Source organism: Rhagoletis zephyria, unplaced genomic scaffold, assembly GCF_001687245.7.
Source record: "Rhagoletis zephyria isolate East Lansing unplaced genomic scaffold, Rhagoletis_zephyria_1.1 Rzeph_scaffold_05766, whole genome shotgun sequence".
Classification (NCBI taxonomy): Eukaryota; Metazoa; Arthropoda; class Insecta; order Diptera; family Tephritidae; genus Rhagoletis; species Rhagoletis zephyria.
The window spans coordinates 14,608-40,046 of NW_016162849.1; the positions used below are offsets into that span (position 1 = coordinate 14,608).

The 25,439-nt window shown below is 34.4% G+C and overlaps 1 protein-coding gene across 1 annotated transcript; it reads left to right on the forward strand.

Moving 5' to 3' along the window:
* Positions 1–194: 194 nt before the first annotated feature.
* Positions 195–24,848, forward strand: LOC108372453 (phospholipid-transporting ATPase ID-like; the record flags this gene model as incomplete). The annotated part of the gene is given in 12 exon segments (XM_017628144.1): positions 195–540; positions 9,521–9,834; positions 9,836–10,052; positions 10,055–10,886; positions 11,042–11,095; positions 12,797–12,855; positions 17,923–18,135; positions 20,015–20,107; positions 22,571–23,014; positions 23,133–23,216; positions 23,736–23,870; positions 24,600–24,848. Coding segments are annotated over 11 exon segments (2,445 nt in total), but the record flags the coding sequence as incomplete, so codon positions are not given.
* Positions 24,849–25,439: the final 591 nt, after the last annotated feature.

The following is a 25,439-nucleotide window of genomic DNA, read 5'->3' on the forward strand; positions in this document are numbered from 1 at the left end:
CACAACGCCGAAGAGCAGGAGCTGACGTAACACTTAAATGAGCATTTTCCTTATTGTTTACTACTTCATTTCTATGCTTTTCCAAGCTTTCTGCGCCAAGGCGCGTTGTGTCAATTCTGCCTTGTGTGAGTGAAAACGAGTTGAGTCGAGGCGTTTTTCCTACCATTCATTTTAGTCTTGATTTCGTACTCGTTCGTGGCGTTTGTTGGTCAAATAATATTTATTTAGTTGACCCAGCGGTTGTCGTGGCAATTAATTACAAAGAAAAAAATATCCCAACCAAACTTGGAAAGCAAAACATTTTTAGATTGTGGTTTTAATATTTTAGTATACTACGAAAAAGTTAAATTTTGTTAGGGTTCGGTGAAAAATGTGTTAAACTGGTGAAAAAGTAACAAAGTGTACACATTATATGCACACACACGCAAGACCAAAAATCTCCGTCAATTACGTTGTGAAAATTTTTATTACTGGTCATTAATGATGGTTATTTGAGTATTGTTAATCATCGAATGTGCTTAGTATTTAATTAGTCGAAATGTAATCTATACTTAAAAAGGGAAATATTTAAAAAAATCTGAACTATTTTAATATCTATTAAGAAAATAAAAATTTCGTAGAAAACTTAATCACCACAATTACAAATTGGCGACAAGTTTTTGATGCATTACAATGTGTTGCTAAAAATACAACAACGACTACGTCAGCAGGCTGCGCCTTGGGGCTGCTTCTTGGCTCTTTGGCTATTTGGTTAGGTAGTTTGTAAATGGGTTGATGGGTTGGTTGGTTGGTTGGTTGAAGATGGCCGACACCGGCGCTGGCCGTTTGCGGGTGATCTTGGCCGAGTGCTACGCATACAGACAGAGACAATAAGTCAACACACACACACACAACCCGATAAGTACATACACACATACATACACAAGTACATGTTTAGTAGATGTGAACGTGTTTAAGTGTACGCTGTCATTATCATGGCTCTCTACCGGCCAACCCGCACGCGGACAACCGCCCTTCGAATAGACGTCAGCGTCCGTGTTGGTGTCGGTGTTGGTGTGTCGGTGTCGGTGTCGGTGTCGGTACCGTCGTCGTCATCTAAGTGCGCTCAACGCCGCTTTGAAATGTTTGCTGTGAAAATATGCACAGGTGACATATGTAAAAATAAATGCAAAGCGTTCCTTTTTGCAATTATTTCCGTTTAGCGTGAGTTGCCTTGCAGTTTACGCTTTTATTGGATTTTCATCGATTTTTATTGAAAGACAACTAAATAAGTGCTTTGCGTGTGCATTAATAACGCCACCTAGTTCGCAATTGCTGCGACTTATTTGTATGTACAATGTGTATAGAATAGGGAGAGGCCTTTTTTTTTGATATTAAACGCAATGAATATCAACGCAAGTTAGCATTTCAGCGTAAAAACGTGACTCATGATTTTCTACTCACACCAACAAAATACAGAGCTAATAGAAAGTGCCCACATGCGGGCCAACTGGCCATCCCCTGAACAAATTCATAAGCGCTGCTTCCTTTTCCTGCGTAAAAACAGATACAACAAAACTTTTTTCTGAAAGCAACTTACTTTTAATTACTGCAGTGTACGCATTGCAGGTGTACGAATTTAAAGAGAAGTAATGAGTTAGTCTCTCCTATTTGCCATTAAAGTGCTTAGTTAAACTGGCGCCAATGTATACGCGCAATACTGCCTGATTTCAGCCTTAATGGTTTTATGTCAAACTTTGCTAAGCATTCCCACTTTTTCTTATATTTCCTGTCTACTTAGTTGCCTCACACATAACAAAAAAAGTATGCTTTTGTGGACAACTATTTACTACTAGTATAACACGAGGACAGTTGGTTTGGAAACAATTGAGCTTACGCTTGCGCGAACCACGCTTATGTAATTTCCTTTAATGTTTTTATGTGCTCGAATGAGCGTGTGCCATAAAAATGCGAACACATATCCAGTGCAAATACATATGCACATTAGGGTGGTCAAAAACTATAGAAAAAAATAAATTACATTTTTGTAATTTTCTTGCTGCCACAAATTTAGTACAACAAAGTACAAGGTTAAGTGGTTAAGAAATTACGTTGATTTTAATAACTTTTTTGCTTATGTTTCGAGCACATTTTATGTACATATGTATGTATGTGGAAGAAGAAATAAATTTAAAAAAAAATTTTTTTTTTTTCATATATGTATGCATTATGCATTTGAAATATAAGGAGAGCTTCAGAGCCCCCGGATATTTAACCCAGGGACGGTAATCATTATCTATTAGTAAAATAATTTAAATCAGCATTTAATCATTATTTTATGATTTTAATTTTTTTCGCTTAAAAATAAGCGTGATTTCTGACGTATTCTTTTCAGAGGTGGCGACACCCTAATAAAAGCATTAAGTCCCAAAATTTTCTGTTCAAAATTTCAGTGCATTGCGTTTGTATGACCTTTTCAATTTTATAAGTAATCATTACTTTTATGTGGAAAAATAATAAAATAATCATTATTTGTGATTGAAAAAATAAAAATCAAATAATAATAACACAAATATTAATAAATAATAATATTTATTGATTAAACTCGAAAAATAGAAATCATTATTGAACACAAATACATGAGAATAGTTAAAATTGTTTTACAACGATTGCAGCTTGTTAATTTTTTTGGCTAAAATTTAAAAAATTATGATTATTTTTCGTCCCTGAATTTAAATAAATCAATAGGGGCCTCTGGGGGTGGTCGAAAAAAATAGACCACCCTAATGTATAAATTAACCAGTCTTTTTCGCATGCTAATGGAAATTCGCGAAACTTGAAAATGTAAATGCGCTTGTAAATACATAGCTAGGTACATATGTATATAAACTATGTACATACATATGTACATCCATACAAATATTAGGTCGTATCACCACGCTATAACGTCGCTCGGATAAATTAATGTCGGTTGTTACATTTGACGATTTTTAAATTGATTGATGTTTGGAATTCAATTTCTCAAAAAAAAGCGACGATAGATTTTCTTAAAGTCTCAGAGAAAGTTACCAGTTCACGAATTTCTTAAAGTATCTTATTTTTATTGTTAATTATGAATTATTTTTGAGTTTATGAAGGATTTTCCTTACTCGTATTTTGTCGTAGGTTATATTTGGCAACAATTTTGCTAAATTTGTACTAAATTAACGACAAAATTTGAGCCAATCAGCCTCGTCGCGAGAGTCGTGTCGAATTGCGAATCGTTTTTCGAGAATCGAATCGCATCGAAAATTTCATGTCATTGCCTAAAATTTCGACTCGACTAGTGTATTAAAACGGAAAAACTTGGCAGCACTGCATAGTTTTCGACGATTTTCGTCGTTGACTTATTTCAGCACGACAGTAGACATTGCCAATGCTGTCGAGTCGTACAATTTAGCCTAATTTACGACTTGCGCAATGAGCCTGAATATCTCGGTAACTAAATGAGATATCAAAATCCGATAACGCCATTTGAAAGATTTTGATTAATTAGTACAACTCCATTATTAACAATATGAGGGGATTCGGGAAATCTAGCTAAATCGAAGGTTTCTTGTAACTCTTCCGTTCGATTTCCAAATGAATCGCATACCACTGAAAAATTTTTAAAATTACATATTCTTCAGTTAACGCTTTCTTGCTCTATCCACTCGGCGGAGATAATTTACAGAACTTTTATTTACCTTTATAGGCGGCATACACGGTGTGTCTGACTCGCGAGTCATTTGTATACGTGTTGACTCGCCTTCGACTACACACAATTGAATCATTCAGAGTCGTGTCGATGTAACTAACAGATATTTATTTTCACAAACACATCCAAATCGACTCGCGAGTCATACGCACCGTATATGCCGCCTATTATACGGTGTTCGCATGAGGCGATTTTTGAGGCAATTTTAGAGGCGATTAGTTGAATCAAAATCCAACTTCATTGGAAGCGATTAGTTGAAAAGCCGTTCACACTAGGCGATTGTTACTTTCAACTAAAAGTTACCTGTAAAATCGCCTCATGCGAACACCGTATTATTGATAATCGTACTTATTTAACTATTGCTGTTAACCGGTAAAAATTTCATTGGTTTACTGGTGCTTTATGGAACCGGTTTTTTACTGCAAAGCAAAAGAAAAATAAAACGACTCAACTAAGGGTAAACTCGAAATGAGCTCCAAGCTACAGAGAATGGGTACCGGCATAGAAATTGAAAGCTGTAGTAAAGAATTTACTATTTTGAGTAGATTTTTATTCGCCCTTAGCGAATTAATTGAGCGACTCTCTTGGCGCCACATCGCCACAAACAGTTAGCAACCCCTCTGTCAATGTCGTGGCCGTTTGCAGCGAATTGAGTTCAAAAGCGGTTGCACGTGAGTACTAGGTGACAGTTTTTGCTTTTGAATTGCTTAAGCAGAGACACGTGAGCGAAACGAAAAGGAAGTGAAAGAAAGCATTTGCCATTCATTCATCAGATAAAAGGTAATTTTAATTACCGTTTTCAGTAGTTTTACCCCTACAACAACAACTCTTGAAAAGGGATGGAAATTTATGGCAGCAAGATTTACTTACATTCTTGTGTACATACATACATACATATGTACATATATAATCTCAAAAATTACTTATAATCGTTCACTAAAGCGTTACGTATGATAAAATGTTTGTATGTACATACGTACTTAGGAATATGTGGCATCATAGGTACCCATTCCGAAAAACTTTACTTAGATTGACGGCAGAGTGTTTGCTAGAACCGAAGCTGTGCTATAAAATTTTAAAATTTTTGGCTGTTTCGTAAGTAATAGGGGAAAATGATTAAATTTTTTTCAAAACTTGTATGGAAGTCGACAGAAAATAAAAAATAATTTTCCATTTAAATAGCTGGTGAGACCCACTGTAGAAATAACTGGGACATTTGTATGGCAATATGTTGAGAAATAAAATGAAAACGTCAAAATTTAAAAACTCTGAGAATAGAACAAGGCTGTTTGTATAGATTTTTTTTTTTGGTAATCTTTGAAATATTTAAGATTAATTGTCCAAGTTCCCAAATGTAAAAATCTTTCTATATATTTTTTATTTTAGTTTCAGCGTTACCCAGCATACTATGACCTTCGGCTGGAAATGCCCATATGTCGATGCTTTAGAAGTCAACTGTATAGCAATATGGATATATTTTGAGCTTTAAAGAGCACAAATGTGTACTGTCTTAGGGTGGCATGTGGCAAGATTTCAACCCGCGCCTTCGGTGATGTCAATTAACACGCTTAACTTTACATAAGCAAACACTTATTAAAGCGCAAAGTGTTAATTCTTTATTAGAAAATGAGACCAATATTTAGATACAATTTTTTGAATTTTGTGTCGATATTTGGAATGTCGAGTCTTTTTATCTCGATTTTAATAGGATCCCGATATTTTTACAGCGATACTTTAAATGAGTACTGTATCGATATTTTCGGTTAGGAATCGTGTTAATACATAAGCATGCGGACAATGTTGTACATATACATACATATATATTTTAAAATATAAATACTGCAAGTGTGCAATCAATTTCCCACACTTTGAGCACTTCAAACCGCTTGAAGTTCAATAAATTTTATCGCCTTTTTGCAAGGAAACATCGAATAAACAAAACATAAATGCGAATTCTTATATGTACATATGTATGTATGCATGTACATTAGACTGCATCACTCCCCATACAAAAAAAATCGATACTGTGTTTCCATTGAAATTATAAAGTCTATTATATTTTAAGATGTTCACAAAAATATTTCGGAAAAATATTAAGATTTACGTGAGCTGGACTGATTTGAAAATACCTCCTAAAATGGAGTTTTTTATAAATAAAAATCGTTTCTTAAAAATTGTTTTTAAAAAATCCTTTCAAATGACAAAAACGATTTAAGCTTAAAAAATTTGCATACAAATATTTCAAAAAAATTAAAAAATTTTGGAACGGAATCGTAATTTTTGATGCGGTTTTTTTTTAACTTTTTTCAGAGATCGGTATAATAAAAACTTGGATAACTGAACCTAAACTCTTCTGATTTAGACTTGTGAGGTGCCATTGGAAATGTATTTCTCACTCTTTTTATTTCGTTGCTAATAAACTCATTCAAACGATAAAAGAGAAACGTAGGATGAACGAACGTCATTCTAAGTTGAATTAAGATGTGTTGGTATTTGAAAAAAACAATGGGACACGAATGAATTTTTTTGGAGAGAAATAAAAACAGTGGGAAACACATTTCTACTGAGATCCCATAAGTCTAAATCAGAATAGTTTTGGCCCAGTTATTCAAGATTTTCGTAAATCAATCTTTGAAAAAATTAAAAAAACCAGCATCAAAAATCTCATTATTACAATTCCGTTAAAAAGATTTTTAAATATTTCTATGCAGATTTTTTAAGCTTAATCTGTTTTGTCTTCTGAGGGGACTTTTTTAAAAAGTTCTTAAAGAAACTATTTTTATTCATAAAAAAAACTCCATTTTTTTATATATTTTAAAATCGGTCCAGCTCACTTTTTTTGGTGGTGCAGTCTAATGTACATACATATATTCTAAACAAAAATACTATGCTATTAAATAAGTAATACAAAAATTTTAGTTTCTATTTCTTCGGTTTTGTATTTGTATGCCAATAAAGAAAAATATTTTAAATCAATTAATTGTATATAAGTGCAGAAATATATGTGTTTGTGCAATATTTATGTATAATATTTAACAATTTCACAAAATTTTGCAAACAAAGAACTTGTTTACAATAACCTCGACTTTCTTAGTGATTGGTCGAAAAGAGCTTTATTAATTATTGATACAGACATTCCATTTTTGCCCCACTCTTCCCACTAAACATCTTGAAATGTATCGAAAATATTTCAAAAATGCTTTGCTCTACTCTTATTCAAATGCAAATAATGTGCCACCATATTTTCCATCAACAACCAAATGTGATGTATTCGAACAAAATCGGAATGAAATGTTGATTACTCATACGCCCTGTGCAACAAATTGCCGTTTGTTGACCTGCGATTTGTTGGCAATTTGCCATCCCGAGTGTAGGTGCTTACGTTTAGCAATGAAATGCATATATCAGCATACATGAATTTTCACATATATACATATATTTACATACATTCATATGTACTCGGATGCATGAGATACGTCTTATGTGCCTTTATCTAGTACTTGTTTTTGCCGTTGCCCTTCAAAATCTAAGATTTTGTGACTAATTGTTTTTCAATTATCCTGTATACCAAACTCACTCGAACACATAAAACCCGTTATCATAAATTCGGTAGCTTCGGTGTATATATGTATATATGTAGCTACTATTAATTAAAACAAATTGACATTTATGATTACACAATAAAAGGTTTTTTATAAATGCTTTTAAAGTAGTTGACGATGCGAACGAGCCCATATTTTTTATCACTTAGCTTATCGCATTAGTAATCACATTTTTACTACATACTACTACTTATGTATGTATAAACAGAAAGAGAGTATTGAGTTGTAGTAATTAATACCGTATGTACGATATCATAATTGAGGGTAAACAAAAATTGATATACATACATACACATATAATGCTGAAAAGTATTATATACATTGTAAACTCCTTCGCGTTTCTGGTTTTGTCAAAGTAATGCATTTTCAGAAGTTGATAAACTTTTATTCTGTAACGTTCCTGTTATTCTTTATCACGTCTGTTATCGGTGTAAATGAACGGATGATACAGCAATATGAAGTAAACAGCTTTTCTTTAAGTCTACTGTTCGATACAATTGAAGTAGTGCTGTATACTTAAATACTTTTTAATTGAAAGTACCGGTTTGCATCTATGTAAATACCCATATTAGTTAGTATTTACTATTTAAAAAAAAATTGGTAATTTAGAGATACCCAAATACTGAGGTAAATAGAATTAAAGTATTTACGAGATGCTAGTACCTATAAAAAATGATTGCTTAGGTAATTGCGGTTACTAAATACTAAATAAGGTACTTAGTAAATTTCTAAATACTAAATCGGTAATTTTTTTTTTATTTATTTTAAGATTGACAGTTTAGTGGAATGCTTGTGTTTTTCAGGATTTTCTTCGAATTTTTGGAGTTTTTTGGGGTTTCTCGGGATTTTCTTTAAGAACTTTAGGGTTTTCTGGACTTTTCTTTGGAAGTTTTGGATCTTGTGATTTTTTTGTAAAAACTTTAAGAGGTTTTTCTGAACTTTTCTTTGGTTATTTCGGGATTTTTGGAGACTTCGGGATCTTTCCAGTTTTTTGTAAGAACTTTGGGGTGTTTTTCTGGACTTTTCTTTTGGATTCTTCGGGTCTTCGGGATCTATCGGGTTTTTTGCAAGGGCATTGGGGATTTTTTCTGGACTTTTCTTTGTTTTTTCAGGGCTTTTCGGGATTCTTCGAGCCACAGCTATCTTTCGAGTTTTTTGTAAATACAATTTTGCTTATAACTGAAACTAACATTTGGGGCATTTCGCATCAAGCAGACAGGGAAAAAGGGTGATGCTTTAGAATTCCTTCATATTTTGGCTAATTGTACCTGCGTGAAATATGAAATTGCGTGCATATATTTTTTCTTTATATGATGGTTACTTTTCGAGTTATGGTCTTCCAAAGTAAAAATTAAAAATAGGATTTTTTTAAAGTATTTATTCGTATTGAAAAAAGATTAAAAAAATTATTAAACTTCGCAATTTGGTGAGAAAATTTCTCGCTTTTCTTTTATACCACACCGGAATTGAAAATTTAAAAATGAAATTTGAGAAACTTCGAAAATTTTTTTGTTTTCAAAGTATAGCCGCAGTTACCTAGAAGTAGATCAAACGTTTCTCCTGTAGAGTTGTACGACTCTTTAGAGTATTATGACTATACCTGAGGCTATATTTTGCAAAAAAAATTTTTTTTTAATTTTCACTTCCGGTGTGGTATAAGAAAAAAAATATTGATAATTGATTTCGCATTTTTAAAAGCGAGAAATTCTCCCACCAATTCGAAAAAATTTAATATTTTTTTAACTTTTTTTCAATACGAAAAAATACTTTAGCAAAAACCTATTTTAATTTTTACAATTCTTTGCAAGCCCATAACTCGAAAAGTATTCATATAAAGAAAAAAAATATGCACAAAATTTCATATTTCACAAAGGACAGTTGCCCAAAATATGAAGGAATGCTAAAGCATCACCCTTTTTTCCCAGACCGCTTGACGCGAAATGCCCCGTAATATGTAGTATGTATGTACATATATCGTGTCCTGCGAACGGTTTGAATGAAATATCTAAAAGCCCTTTAAAGTTAGTCAATCGAATTCCCTAAATGATAGCCAAAGTCAGCCAAAGGCCCGCCACTTGCCTAGTTATTATTTCTAAAGCATGTTGCAGCAGGTAGAAAATTTTCAGGAAATGATCAGTGCAAACACACAAAAGTATTGTAATGCAGAAAAAACTATGTCTATAGAATAGTTACTAAAATATAGCGTAAAATAAAATATCTGCATTTTATTTCGGACAAAACAATGCCAAGCCAGCGAAGGTTTTAAAGTTTGTAAAAATGAAGAAATCAGCGAAAGAAACCAAATAATAATAGTGCGTGTATACACATACATACATATTACAATGATGAAATTATGGACTTTTGTTAATTAAATGCATTTAAAACTCGTACGATAACTCACGCGCACTTACAATCGTAAACTTGCATATATGGAATTGATCGGTAGTGAGCGATGCCCAACGGAAATCGAAAGCGGCCGGATACGCTGGAATTAGAGGTGCTAGGGCGCGCCAAGTCGGTCTTCCGATGATGAGGAATGTGCGGTCACAGCTCGTGTTCTACCAAAGTCGCATCAAAAGCATTATCAGCTACAACCAGAACAAGAGAAGCACTCGCCAAAGCCACAATCCTTCAATGTCGACAAATTGGAGAGCACATCCGATGACAATGCGCGATCGTCGGTGTCATCGCCACAACCACAGCTGCATACAAGTCGAAGGCGTCGCAAAAGACGCGTCCCCATCGATGGTTTCATCTACGTCGAAGACCACGAGCCGCCCCTGCAGACACGACGGAGCTCACACATCTACCCGCGTGCGAAATCAGTGCCACAAATACCGGCACTACGAACACTGCCACCGCATCGCTAGCCAAGCCCGAAACACCGGTCATCGCCAACTCGACCACCACCATCACTACAACGCTGCCTACAAGTGTGACAATACCCGACGTTGCAGCTGTGCTCCCGCGACACGACTCCAAAAAGCGTCGAACTCGCACACAAACCGATAGTCTCTACAGTCTCGCTACGCTTGCTCAAACGAACGAGATCCAACGAGCACAGCAACACTCCGAACCGAATGTGTCCAGAGCGCTAGCCAGTAGCACGGGTGACCACTTACCGTGGTCATGTTCGATGGCCAACGCAAATATCACACAAGAAGAAGCAGCAGCGGCAATTTATTCAAACGATGACACTGTCACTATCCAACAGGCGACTCGGGCATTTCACGAGCTTGGCGGCCGCGAACATATATTGCTCACTTCTGAGCTGGCAACGTCAGCGGAGGAAGTGATCGATGGCGTGATGCAGCCACCAACGAAGGGTTTCAAGGCATGGCTAATGTCTGTTTTGGGCAAGTTGTCTGGCTGGAAGCGCAGAGAGTGCGTGCGGCGACGTTCTCGTTCTACGCACACCGCAATGGACACGGCGGCGGCGGATGATGCGGCATTTGGTGGCAATGGTGGAGCGGAAAGCTTAGGCGAACATAAAAGTCTGAACGCTAGTGGCGACTTAGAAGCGTTGTCAGCAACGACGAATACAGTAAACGGCGCTGGCGGTGGAAATGGCATATTTGCTAACACCAAGGACAAAGGAATACGTCGATTGTCACAGATGCGACGCCGGCGCAANGTGGCGACTTAGAAGCGTTGTCAGCAACGACGAATACAGTAAACGGCGCTGGCGGTGGAAATGGCATATTTGCTAGCACCAAGGACAAAGGAATACGTCGATTGTCACAGATGCGACGCCGACGCAGCTCATATTACTTTTCTGGTAATTCATTTAAATGTTAAGTAGTAATGCTTATAAAAATCACTTGAATAAAAAGTAGGCAATATTTAAGGTTATATCACGGTGGTTGCTTCAGACTTGAAACTTTTTCTCTTTTTGATACCACCCACCATGTTTAAACGGTAATTACTAAGTTATTAGAAAAAAGTAGTACTTGCACTCACTCTTTTCGAGGATACCCTTCCGGCCAGCTCATCCACCATCTCTTGATTGTCGCTTGGCTATAAAAGTAGATGTTTACCTCTCCTAACTATTCCACACAGTTAAGCGACATCGACTGCAGTATGGAACGCACTTCAGGGATCCGAAAGCATAAAGTAGTTGATAGACAGCTATCAGCAATATAACTTAACCCTAGAATCCATACGGGGTGCGTAGACCCCAGTACACACTAAAGCTCTCATTTATTTATTTTGATATGGCGGTATTTTTAGTGTTTGCCATGACTTTTTGTTAATAATTAATACATCCAACTAAAAAAAAATGGTTTTAAAGAAGCCGTTTTTAAGTTACTGGGGTGTACAGGAACCTCAAATAGATTTACGCAACAAATAAAAGGTATGATTTGTATGGTTCAGGGGATGTGATCTTTTTAATTTTTAGAACATTAATAAATTTTAACGAGGCAATTCTGGCTAAGATAGTTGAAAGTCTTTTGCAAGACAATTGAAAGAAAGTCGGCAAGATTTTTTGAAAGGTTTTGTTTATTCTGGCACGAAGGTCTTACAAAAAAGCTTACACGCCAACTTTCATGTTGAAAAGCTCTTTTGACAGAAAGCACTTGTATATCATTTTGCTCGCGATGCTTCAACAGCCGCAATGGCCTAGTGGACAAAGCGCTGCCATACGATTCGTGAGATCAGAGGTCGAGTTCTAGAGCGATGGAATTTTTTAATTTCATTTTTTTTTAATGTAATTATTTTTTAATCTTTCGATCTTGTTGTTTTAAAGGTCAAATTTTAAAAAAGAAAAATATTTATAATTATTTTATTTAATTTTTATGAACTCATCTAATTTTTCCTTTTTTAATTATTATTATTATTTTTTAAATAATTAATATACAACAATAGACTGTTTTAAATTCAATTTCAAGCGACTTATTTAATTTTTTTGTTTTTTTAATTGTCAGGAACTTTATTTATCGGTTACCAAATTTTTACTACCAGCGCAGAATATACCTGTTACTGTGCGCATGTTGAGCTTTTAATAGTTGATCTCAATAAATTTCTTAAGTTCAGACCAATTATACTATCGAGGTTGATCAGCAAAAACTAAGCAGGACTTAATTATGACATTTATCCACATTAATATAAAAAATCTTCTAAAAGAATTGCATGTGTTTCTTTTAAAATTCAGCTTAATTTGTGGATTAATCATAAAATTTACTATTAACGCTTCCCAAGAAAATTAATTGCTATTTTTCCTAATATCGTAAATTTTCACTATATTTAAAATATAAACCATAAATAGTTGAATATTTTTTACTGTGTATATGGGAACTCATTGAAACTCTACATAAAATGTTTATTTCGAAATGGGCTCCCAAATGCTTTTGACAGACAAAATCAGAGCTATCATTAGTTATATTTTACGAACATGCGGTATATTAAATAAAAGATAAACAAAAATATTGCTTAATTGACGGTAAAACCTCTAATAATAAATTTTTGTAATCTATTCCAGAGAATGAACGCAGAATTCGAGCCAACGACCGAGAATTTAATGCACAATTTAAATACGCCGTGAGTACATACATACATACATACATATATATTATATAGATGTTTTCATAGAATATTATTCAGAGACTATAATATTTCCACACCTTTTCATCGCCACCTCCAATATTTACCATTAAAAAAAAAAAGAATCAACAATGCTGTTTGCTAGACGAGCCCTGCGGCAGACGCATTAGGCAAAAAGAAAAAAACAAAGTGCATTGTGTGTTACCATTCAGACAGTGGCTGCTTCTAAGCAAACAGATAAAGATTCTATGGGTATAAATATGCAAATCGTATGCTATGAATGTAGGTACATATGTATATTCAAATACGGTCATTGGTGGATTGATAAGTAAAGCGGCATAAGAGCAAAGCGAAAATATATGAAAGAAGGCTCAATGTTCGGAGAATAGTAAAAACGTGCAGTTTACATTGGCAAAGGAAAATAGTTTATGCGACACCTTATTATGCGCGTTGAGCTGAATAGTAGTGGCTTAGATGGACTTAAGTGGTTCCATTTTAATGGAAACGTTATTGCCCTGCAACATTCGGCTGGAAAATATCGAACACTTATCTTTTACTATTTTGTTTTTTTTTTTTTTTGTTTGCAATTTCGCATTACATTTGCTGCATTTCCATTTATCCGCTCTTTCAATCATTCATGCTGACCTTTCGATGCGTACATACATACATACATATGTATGTACTTCATGGTTTAATGTGCATAGCTATGTATTTTTGTGCCTGCATACCTTGGAGAGTGGTCATATGCCGCTTATACTAGCTTGTCATTGATCTTTGCGACCAATGGCGCTGACGGCTAGCGATTTGTTGGACTAATTGGCGTATTGACATTGAAAAATAGACACAGTAAACAATAACACGCAGACAAATACGCACGTGTAGACGAATAAATTAAAAAAGCTGCGGCGAAAATGCACAAAATAAAAATTCACAAAAAATAACAAAAAAAAAATAGGAGAGAGAAAAGCAGAGCATATTTATTAACACAAATGAGACTGAAAAAATGTTTCGGGTTTTGCGGCTTGCGTGCGTTTTTCCCAGTGAAAACACAGAAAATATTTAAAAATGCCATTGTGTAAAGCCTATGACTGCTTATTATATTTTGGTTGTTCACACTTGCCTGGCTATCAGGTCATTTGGTTAAAAGTTATTATTCTATAGTATATTTTATTGTTCTAAGCTGAATAAAAAATATAACCTGATCACAAATTATGTTGAAAATACGATTTTTTGTCGTCAAAATTCGCACGCGCTTTAGGCATTTGTTCTTACCTCTGAATTGCTGTGTCAAAGTCTACTACCCACATTGTGTGCACCCACCACCAGGCCATAGAGATACATATACAATGTTACTGTACAGCCAACAAGTTTGCGAGGAAGGGAACCACCCTTTCTGACGTCGAGTGTTTTCACGAAACAAAACATGTCTTAAAATATACTCCAGGGAGCTCTTGAGACTAGGCAAATTACACCTCTCGCTATTGGACATAATTCTAACTGGTCATAGCACTAAGACTGAATATCATCACCAGCCATGGAGGACGATGAGTTGGAATCATCTCAACACCTGCTTCAAACACCTCGGGTCGCATTTATTCCACACTCCCGATGAGCTTTCGAGAATGGATATCTGTCGCTTGAGGAGCTTCTTGTTCCTTTCCCCTCTGTATCTAACCTCGTCCTTACACCTCCAGCCGTCCTGTGTTTCCCAACAAAATGACAAGTAATAGATCGCTTGAAATGAAAAAAAAACTAAACTGCTGCCTTGTTTCTGACTTTGCGTTACTAAAGAGCGCTTTCATAGTCGCACTGTTACAAACACTGCAACGTTATGGGAGTCTATGCTATTCTTATTAACATGCTGTTCAGATCAGCTCTTCATTGGTATCTGCCTAAACGAAGCAATGATTTATGCTCTCAAACAATTAAACACTCCTGCAAGCTTCAAGCCTCAACTTACTTAATTATATTTTTACTTGAAAATCCAAGGCGATGATGTATGTACATATTCAAGACTTCACACATCTTTAACTGTCCTTTATATATGGGACGTTCTATGTCAACCGGAACAGAGGTATATCCAAAAATTTACGCAATACAAAAAAACCGTTAAAGGGCTGAAAACATTTGTATACTTTTGCTCTTTTAAAAGCAGTGTGGCGATTCAAACTCACGAACTGACAAATAATATCTTTAATAAACTTTATAAAACCTAAAAAATGAAATGAAAGGATACTTTTTTAAGCAAGGTTAGGTTCGTTGAATACAAATCTGGTGTCAGATTTTCAAAATTCTTAATCGCATATCCATATTGTTTCTACCATTTTTAAACGAAGAGCTAAAATCGAACGTGCGTACATGGCGTATGAGTAACATTCTCATCTCAACTGAGTAACTCATACGCCATGTACGTAAGTTGGCTTTTAACTACATATTTATTCCGTCTTAAATGATAGATCCAATATGGATCCGCGATTAAGAATTTGTAAATTTGTCACCAGATTTGAGTTCAACAACCCCGAAAAGCCCCGAATTTCAAGTTTCGAGCAGAAATTAAATTAAAAAGAAATCGTCCTCCATCTTGGATAAACCATTTTGAAATTTTAAAATTTCACAGCAGACTTGAATTCCTCAATCCCGCAAACCCCCCAGAGTATCAAGTTTTGAGCACTGAATTGAGTTGAACTGAAAAAACTCGTCCTCCATCTTGGATCCGCCATTTTGAGTTTTTAAAATCCGACACCAGGTTTGTATTCAGCGACCCTAAAAATGCGTAAAAAAGTACATATGCTTTCATTTCATTTTTTTTTGGTTTTGTAAAGTTTATTAAAGATATTATTTGTCGGTTTGTGAGTTTGATGAATTGCATAACTTCTACTAACGCCTCCATATTTAATTTCCAAAATCGCCACACTGCTTTTAAAAGAGCAAAATTATACAAACATTTTTAGCCTTTATTTTTTTATTGTTCCGGTCGACATGGAACGTCCCATATGTAAATGTACGAGTACTTACAAATAAATATTAAATTTTTATTCATCAGATCTGTATATAAGAAAAAACTGTACATGTATGTATGTATACATGCATATGTCCAGGTTATAAATATTGTGAGAGTATGCCTCTGTGTCACGTAAATATTGAATTAAACGAGCATTCACACTGTTTTGGCTATGCGATGTTTCCACGTTTGGCAGTACATATGTATGTACATGCATACATGTGTGTGTATATATTTTACAAATGAACTACCAGTGTACTTTTGATGAAGCATAAATTCACTTCATGCAAGTTTCGGTAAATGATGCATACATATTTACGTATTTACATACACTTAAACTATCCTGAAGGAAAAGTTGCTACTTTTTATCTAAAATACACGATGTTTGCTTTTCAGCTCCTTATTTTTTATCCATACTAGTAAATTGGTATTAGCCAGGCGATACTAGTAGCTTTATACCTGTTAACCACGTAGTTTCTCTATGTATGATCCTTGAAAGAAATAAATCTGTTATTTTGCTGGTACTGGCTCAACAGTTACGATGACCGACAGGCTAAAGCATTGGTGTCCTATACGATTGATCCGTGGCTCCAATTATCGGACAAGGTTAAAAGTCTGATATGTTTTTGCTCTAATTCTATCATAATTTTTTTTTACTGTTTTGATAAAATTGTTTACAAAGAAAAAATTTCTTTTTTACTTTCATAATTTTTTTAAATGATTAATTAATTGTATTTTCTCAATTGAAATATTTTATAGCTCTCATTCAATAATCTTCAAAATACATACAATTAATTACGTTTTAGTTTTGACTTTCTCAATTCGAAGACATACATACATATACATACATACGAAATTCAAAATTTTCCCTTTGATGCAGAAATGCATCTAGATGCTCTAGGAATACTTATGCATCTAAACGAAAAATTTAAAAAAAAAATGTCGCTTACGTTATTTTGGCTGTTAGGACTCGTTGTGTATGCCACTAAACGCATAATCTCAAATTGTTCGAAATTGTGTCGAACTGATGTTCCTCCGCATCAGCTCATGCCAGTTAATAAACGAGTCATTTTCTACCAGTTAATCTACCAGAATGTTAACTGACTATTGTGACTTTTCACTACATGTAGTATGTGTACGTGTACGTGTAAGTATATATAACTAGTTTTGTGCGTGCTTTTGTTTATTATTGGCACTTTTCTAGGTCAATGGCTTTGGTGTTAGTGTTGAGGAATTTTACTGGCTAAATTACCAAATTTTTTCGTTATCACGACTGAAGTTTTAATGCAGAATTTAAGCTGAGTTAATGATCAAATCCCTCGGGAGGGGGATATTTGATTGCAACATACACAGGCACGCGCCAACTTATATATGTACATATTTATGCAGCTAAATATGTAGATGTTTCATGAGTCCAGCCCCAGATTTAAGCTTTAAACCGCAAAAGAAGTATGTATGCTTAAAAGCTATGTACTGCCATTTACTATCGAAAGTGGCATGTAAAAATTATTCACTACTTTTGGAAGTAGGTACATATCGTCACCTGAAATGCAAAAAGACGGAACAAACATCGTGACTGAAATGGAAAAAGTCGTGACTAATAATTTTCTTTTCATAAAACGATGTGAATTGTTTTAATTCGATGAAATCCATCGTATAAATGAAAAAGTGAATTTTGGGTTTTTTATTAGTTTTATTCTAGATGACGATATAGTCAAAACCAACAACTTCAAAAACGATTATATATATAAGTGTTCAAGGAATATAACTGAACTAGCGACTATATACTATAGTATATTATTAATATTAACATCTCTGCCAAATCATAGACATTTTCAGATTACGTCATCCTCAATTTTTTGCCTGAAAAAATATTTCCTGCACTTTTTCCTTACCAAACCGAATTCAACAGACAGAGTAAATAGTGTGCTAGCAGCCTTGAAACTTCTGTCATTTGACACAAATACACATGATTTTTATATTTGCTTGTCCTGTTATATGTACATACATATATTTTCTATGTTTTTAATGTTTTTTTTTCTTCCATTATCTACTCCCTCTAGGATAATTTCATTAAAACGTCCAAATACACACTGCTGACTTTTTTGCCATTTAATTTGCTCGAACAATTTCAACGTCTTGCCAATTTCTATTTCCTGTGCTTGTTGGTGCTGCAACTCATACCCGCGATATCATCATTGACGCCCGTTACCACAGCCATACCGTTAATTGGCGTATTAACTTTGACAGCGGTTAAGGATGCGTATGATGACATTGTAAGTATCTAAAAAAATTAATAAGCTTTTTGTGTACATATGTAAATATGTATGTATGTACGTAAGAACTTAAGCATGAGTATGATTGATTAGTTAGGTATTTATTAAGAATTAAAACGGTATAAAATTGCTGATCTTATTAGATATTCGATATTCGATGAAAATAATTGTAGATATGTGTACATACATTCACATACACATGTTCGCTTTCGAATTTGTCATGTAGTAAACTAAAACTAGCCGCTAAAATTTAAGTGTTTAGGCAACAACTTTTTACTCAAAAAATTAAAAACTCGAGATAAACGGCTTTGATGTTCACAGTTTACATGTGTCGAAGCCACAGCCCCTAATCCTAAACGTAGAATACGTTATTCAAGTTGAATTTAAATTCTAAAATAGGTGGCAACTCTCCTACATGTAGTTTGGAAATAAAATCTCTTCAACACAATTTCGATTGATATCTATTTATGAAGTAATTTATTAAACCTATTGCATACATGAGTTCAAATTTGTAAACAGAATATTTTCAAATCACAACCTCTTTCATCTGGCACCCATATCGGGATACATATTTCAATTTTCAAATTGCCTTAATTAAGGTTTCTCTTGGCTTTTTTAAACAGGTGGCAACGCTCCTACATGTAGAAATAAAAGTCTTTCAATGCCATTTTGATTGACATCCATATTGTAGTAATTAATTTAACCTATTGTATACATTGAATTTAATTTTATAAACACGTGGCAACTCTTTTCAAACTTCTGTCTTATTATTATATTTTCAAACCACAATCTCTTTCGTCTGATACTCATATTGGGATACTTATTTCAATTTTCTAAATGCCTTAATTTAAGTTGATCTAGATTTTATGAACGGGTGGCAACGCTTCTACATGCAGTTTAGAAATAAAGTTCTTTCAAGGTCATTTTGATTGATACCCATATTAAAGTAATTCATTTAGCCTTTATATGCATTCAATTTAACTTTGTAAATAGGTTGTAACCCTGTTCAAAATATTTTCAAATTGAAAGCTTTTTAACCCTTTTTCGCCTGACACATATTTAAATTACCTAGTTCTCTTAATTCAAGTTGAATTTAATTTTTCAATCAGGTGGCAACGCTCCTACAGATAATTTGGGAACAAATTTTTTTCAAAGCCATTTTGATTAATATCCATATAGCAGTACACATTCGTACCAATCAATTACGTTATAAATATACTTATTGTCTCCTTCTCTCCATTCCAGTGCAAGCACGTAATTGCAAAATGATGACAAAGTGATTTTGTATGAAAACTCATTTATGCCCATGTATTTGAATCAAATAAACATATTTATAATATATCAACCAATATTCCCATATACCAAACGAAAGGAAATTGAAACATGATTTTTTTAATATAGAAAACTAAAACAAAATCATTGGAGCGGTTTTCGGACATTTTGGTAATAAAAAAAATTAATAAATTTTTCAAAAATTTTTTGCCTTAATTTTATAAGCTAGAAAAACGGATAAGTTTTGCGTTTTATTTTTTTTTGCGGCTTTTTAATATCTTTCGGTTTTTTTTTTGAACGTTTTGGGATTATTTGAGATTTTTTCGGAGCTTTTTACTGACCACTTTTTTCAAAAAATATCAGGAAAATTTTAGTTTAATTTTGCCTCACAAAACAGGTGCAGCTTCGGCTATGCATACATTGAAATGGTCACTAACGGCAAGTCCTTTTGACATTGACAGTGACATTGTCCGGAAGTCGCTATATCGGAATACATATTTAGTAGGATTTAAAAAATTTCTGTGTTTGTATGTATATGTATCAATAGTGTGTCTATTTTAGCTCTTAAAAAAATTTACATTACAAGCTTTCGATGTACACTTTACAGCAACGCCATCTGTCGGATTCTCAGGTGAATAATAGACGATCAAAAACATTACGTAATGGTCAGTTAATCGATGCAAAATGGTCAGGAGTACAGGTATGGATACAAGTATCTTTTTATGCATGTACCCTTATATTAACAACATTTGTATGTATATGTGACATTCTCTGCCAACGGTAGACTCCTCTTCCCATTTCAATTTTAATTCAAATAATGTCTATGATGGCGCACAAATGAAAGCTCAGTTGATCTAGTTTTGAAAGGTTTCATTTGATTCATCATATACATACATACAGTGAGTGTCAGTGAAAATCGTACAGTAAATTGTTTCCCCAATTTTTCGAATATATTTTGCTTTATTTACAAAGCCACTATTTTTGTCTTCAGTCGGGCATTACTGAAGGCAATACGATCTAGAATAGTGAAATCGGGAATCGTATGGAAAGGTCGCCCCACGCTGGCGTCACTGAGCCGTATCAACGTCACTCTAAGCTGGGTTCCCGGACATAGCAATATTTAAGGGGATGAGTCGGCTTATGAGATGGCTTGATGTGGCTCAGAGATGCAATAGAAGAAGCGGATAGCTCCTTACTACCACTCTTTAGTGACGAATGACTTGTGGAATAAACGGGAAGACTGTGAGTCTGTGCAATAGCACCAATGCTTTAATGGTGGCGAATAGCAACAAGTATTCTCCACAGAGGCTGCCATTATGAGGATGAGGAAGAGTCAATTGGCCACTATGTATCGGTTTCGATGTCCAGGTCTACAGATGTAGCGACTCAAGCACTTGGGTTCACGCTTCTGCAATAGTCTGGGCGAAGTAGCAGAGGTGGAACTGTTGCATCTCATCGGCTTCATCAGGGATAGTAATTGGTACAGTGAAATAATGACTTAAAGCTACTGTTTCGATTTAGGTACGTGCCTCCTCCTGACACTCACAATGCGCAATTCTATCTCCGAGTGAAAGCATGGAATATTCCACACACGCCTCCTAACCTTACCTTGCTTTATTTAAATTTTAATAATTTTTAATAAAAAGATAGTTCACACTACAGTAAAATCGCGTACAACCCAAAGTTTCTAACTTTGAAACAAATAAAAAATCGTAAAATTTTCATAAAATCCCACACTTTTTGTTCGGAATTTTTAGAAATTTTTTGGGTATGCAGTTTTATATCCCATTCAATTTTAACATAATAAAGTACAAGTGTGTAGTGGCTACAAAATACCGTAACATACATATGAAATACCGTAAATACATATGAAATAAGTTATTTTAAATAACATGAGATCATTCTTGATATAGAAAATACGCAACACCGTCAACAAAACAAAAAATTGCCAACAATGAACGGTAGCCACTTCAAACTTGCACCTTATTATACTAAAATTTAGTGGACAATAAAACTGCATACCCAAAAAAATTCTATAACTCGCAATAAAAAGTGTGAAATTTTGATGAAAATTTTACGATTTTTTTTAATTGTTGTAAAGTTAGAAACTTCAAGTTATGTGGATTTTATTGTAGTGTGAACTATATTTTTATTCAAAATTAATAAAATTGCAATAAAGCAAAATATTAACAAAATGGGAAAAATTTATTGTACGATTTTCACTAATACTCACTGTACCTATTTGAATAAAAACTAAAATGGAAAGGCAGCCTTCCGTTGAAAGGAATGCCACATATATATGTGCACATTAGGGTGGTCCTTAAAACAAAAGGGAGGATTTTTTCTGTCTCCCCCCTCTATCGCTAATGCCACGGTCACAGATATCACATATAAATTTTGGTCCCGATTGGAGTCGATTAAGGCGTGTCCAAAAGGGGTTAACGGCCAGATCCTCTATGGACTCAAAAAATTAAAATAATATATTTTTTTCTTTTAATACCTAAAATCGATACTTTTACTACAGTCGAGGATATTACATATAAATTGGAGTCGGTTAATACGTCTTCATAGGGTAATCTGAACTTCGACCCCTGTGCGACACGCCTTAACCGACTTCAATCGACTATGGTAGTATCGACTAATTTTAATTTTTTCAGTCTCCATAGCGGAATTCGAACTTTGCCCGCTGTGCGACTCGCCTTAACCGTCTTCAATCGGGACTAAAATGTATATGTGATTTCTTCGACTATAGTAGCATCGACGTAGGGGTTGAGAATTAGGAAATCGAATGTAAAAATTTGCTTCCTACATTTAAGGACCACCCTAGTGTGCATACACATATGTACACATCTATGTCCGTGCCTGCAAACGCGCATTCATACATACATATGTACGTATGTAGGGTTGCGTGCAGCTAATTAACAACGACGCACCCCTGTGGATTATATGAATTTGTAGATAATATACGAAACGGCCAGAAAGTAATTTTTTACTACAATTCTTCGAATACATACATATTCAAACATCGACCTGTTTGTGTTTTTGTCTCAGCGTAGTTTTTTAATTAGCTGCACGCAACTGTATGTAAATACATACAGACAACAAATTCTATGATGCCTGAAAATGCATTTTTATATATTTCTTACAATTTTCTAACCGACAGGTTGGCGATGTGATACGTTTGGAGAACAATCAATTTGTGGCTGCCGACATACTCTTGCTGACCACATCCGAACCGAATGGTTTGTGTTTCATCGAAACAGCCGAATTGGATGGTGAAACAAATTTGAAATGTAAGCAATGCCTGCCTGAGATCACAGAGCTTGGCCAGCGACATGATCTTTTGTGGAATTTCAATGGTGAAATTATCTGCGAACGGCCAAATAATCTACTTAACAAATTCGAGGGTACACTTATATGGCGAAACCAAAGATATGCGCTGGACAATGAAAAAATCCTACTTAGAGGCTGTGTACTACGCAATACGCAGTGGTGCTATGGAGTTGTTATATTTGCGGGCAAAGACACCAAACTTATGCAGAATTCAGGCAAAACGCAATTCAAAAGCACCGGCGTTGATAGACTGTTAAATTTTATTATAATTGGGGTTAGTTGAGAATGGGAATTATATATGTATGTAAATCGAATGTCCACAAGACTTACATACTATATATATGTATGTACGTATGAATATACTTATATGAGAATATTATCCTTTTTTTTAGATTGTACTTTTTCTACTTTCCATATGCGCGTTTTTTACGCTGGCCTGTGCCATTTGGGAAAGCTTTATTGGACAGCATTTTCAGGTAAATTGGTTATTTCACATTAACTTATTCGTTGTTCCATCCAGCATTCGCAAACCTCTCCCAATATTCATTCTAAAATTTTTTAAAATTATTTAAATGTCTCACACTTTATCTTAGTTATCTTATGTATGTTTATTAGGGTGCCTCGCCAAATAAGTAGCGGTTTTACACCGCAATCATAAAATTTGTTATACATAGTTTAAGACTTTGGTCAAAAATCCCATTATTTTGATACAGTCGATACAATCTTTAAATATTTGAATGCAGATTTTTCGAAAAAAAATATTATTAAAAACCAATTTCATTTACGCAAAACTCGAATTTTTGGGTTATTTTCAAATCCGTCCAGCTGAAGTAAATCTTAATATTTTTCCGAAGTATTTTGGCGGAAGTCTTAGAATATAATAAATTTTATAATTCCGATGGAAAAACTGTACCGATTTTTTTTTTTTGTATGGGTAGTGATACACCCTAATATTTATACGTGCTTTTTTTATTTTTCTTTCTTTATTTTAACAGGTGTACTTACCGTGGGAAAATATCATACCAAAAAATGTTGCGCAGGGTTCCACCGTTATCGGCCTGTTGGTGTTCTTTTCCTATGCAATCGTCTTAAATACTGTTGTGCCAATATCTCTCTACGTTTCAGTAGAGGTAAGTAAGAGTTAGAAAAAAATATTAAAGCCATTCTATGAACATGGCACAGTCCCACAATACTATACTTATAGATTTTTGGTTGTTGAGTGAAGTCAGAATTCAAAAATTTTCTTTTCTTTCATATTCAATGGTGGATTTTTTTAAGGTTAGAAAGAAAATGCGCGCCAGCTTCTGTACTTTAGCCATAGCCGCGCCAATTCGCGCATTTGTCTATATGTAGTTAGTTGTTAATTTACAACCCTCTAGGAAAGGAAAACATTCCTCCATGCCATGTTGTTAATTTCTTTTTTATCATACGATACCGTTAGTGGGAAACTTTCCTCCTTCCTCCCTTCGGCCCATTGTCGATTCAAAACTTCTGCTTTGTTTCCATAAGCAACGAAGACATTACCAAATGACTTCGAATTTGCGTTGTGTTTAGAATTAATACGAAGCCCAATCAAAGACGAATACGGAGACGAACTCGTATACGCACACGAACACGAAGGGGAATACGAATATGTACGAATAAAGGATAAGAAGGCAAAAACATGCCGTTTTACAGGGTTGAGTGTTACGTCAAACGCATTTTGCACCGAGGAAGGGCAACATTTTTTGAAAGAAGTAGAAGGTCTGAAATTTTAAGAAAAGGCAATTGCTTATTTTTTTAGTCATAAGGTTCAATATGTGACGCTGTATACTTAATTATCATTGCTGACTGAATTTACCAATATTTTTCCGATGCAGGTTATACGTTTCGCCCAATCATTTCTAATCAATTGGGATGAGGAAATGTACTATGAACCTTCGAAAACTCATGCCAAAGCACGTACCACCACACTCAACGAGGAGTTGGGACAAATACAATATATATTTTCGGATAAAACCGGTACACTAACACAAAATATAATGACCTTCAATAAATGCAGTATTAATGGGCGTACCTATGGTGATGTATTCGACCTGCGCACGGGCGAAGTTATCGAAGTTACTGATGTAAGTTTTTAGTCTAAGATGAATCAAACAATTTGCATTTGATATTGAGAGGAGCTAAACGTCCTTAACAAATTATTAACAAATTGTGCTGATGATATTTGTTTTTTTTTTTGAGGCTAACACGCATATCAACTATTTACTTAGGACAAAACTAATTATGTATACACTTTATTTTCTCTAACTGCAGTTAAAGCTTTAAAGCAATTTCAAACATTGCAGCGATTTCTTGGCACAAATACTTACGTACATACTACATGCACACATACATACATACATACATACATATTATTGGCAGTAGTAGGGGCTATTGCATGTGGTTTAAATCACAAACAGAGGAGAATAATCAAATATAATTTAACTAACAGCTTATTTTTCAGTAATAACTAGCAAAGGAAAAAAAGAGCTTTTATTGGACCTCTTTGTAAATATTGCAATGTCGCGTGTTTCGCACAAATTTGCAACCGAAATTGGAGTATAATTGAATTTGAGTAGAAATTTTGTGACACTGGCGCATTTTATCTTTGCACTCCTTCGAGCACCGACACTCACACTCATGCACAATTGTTGCCAAGCCAATTGAGTTTTTTTTTT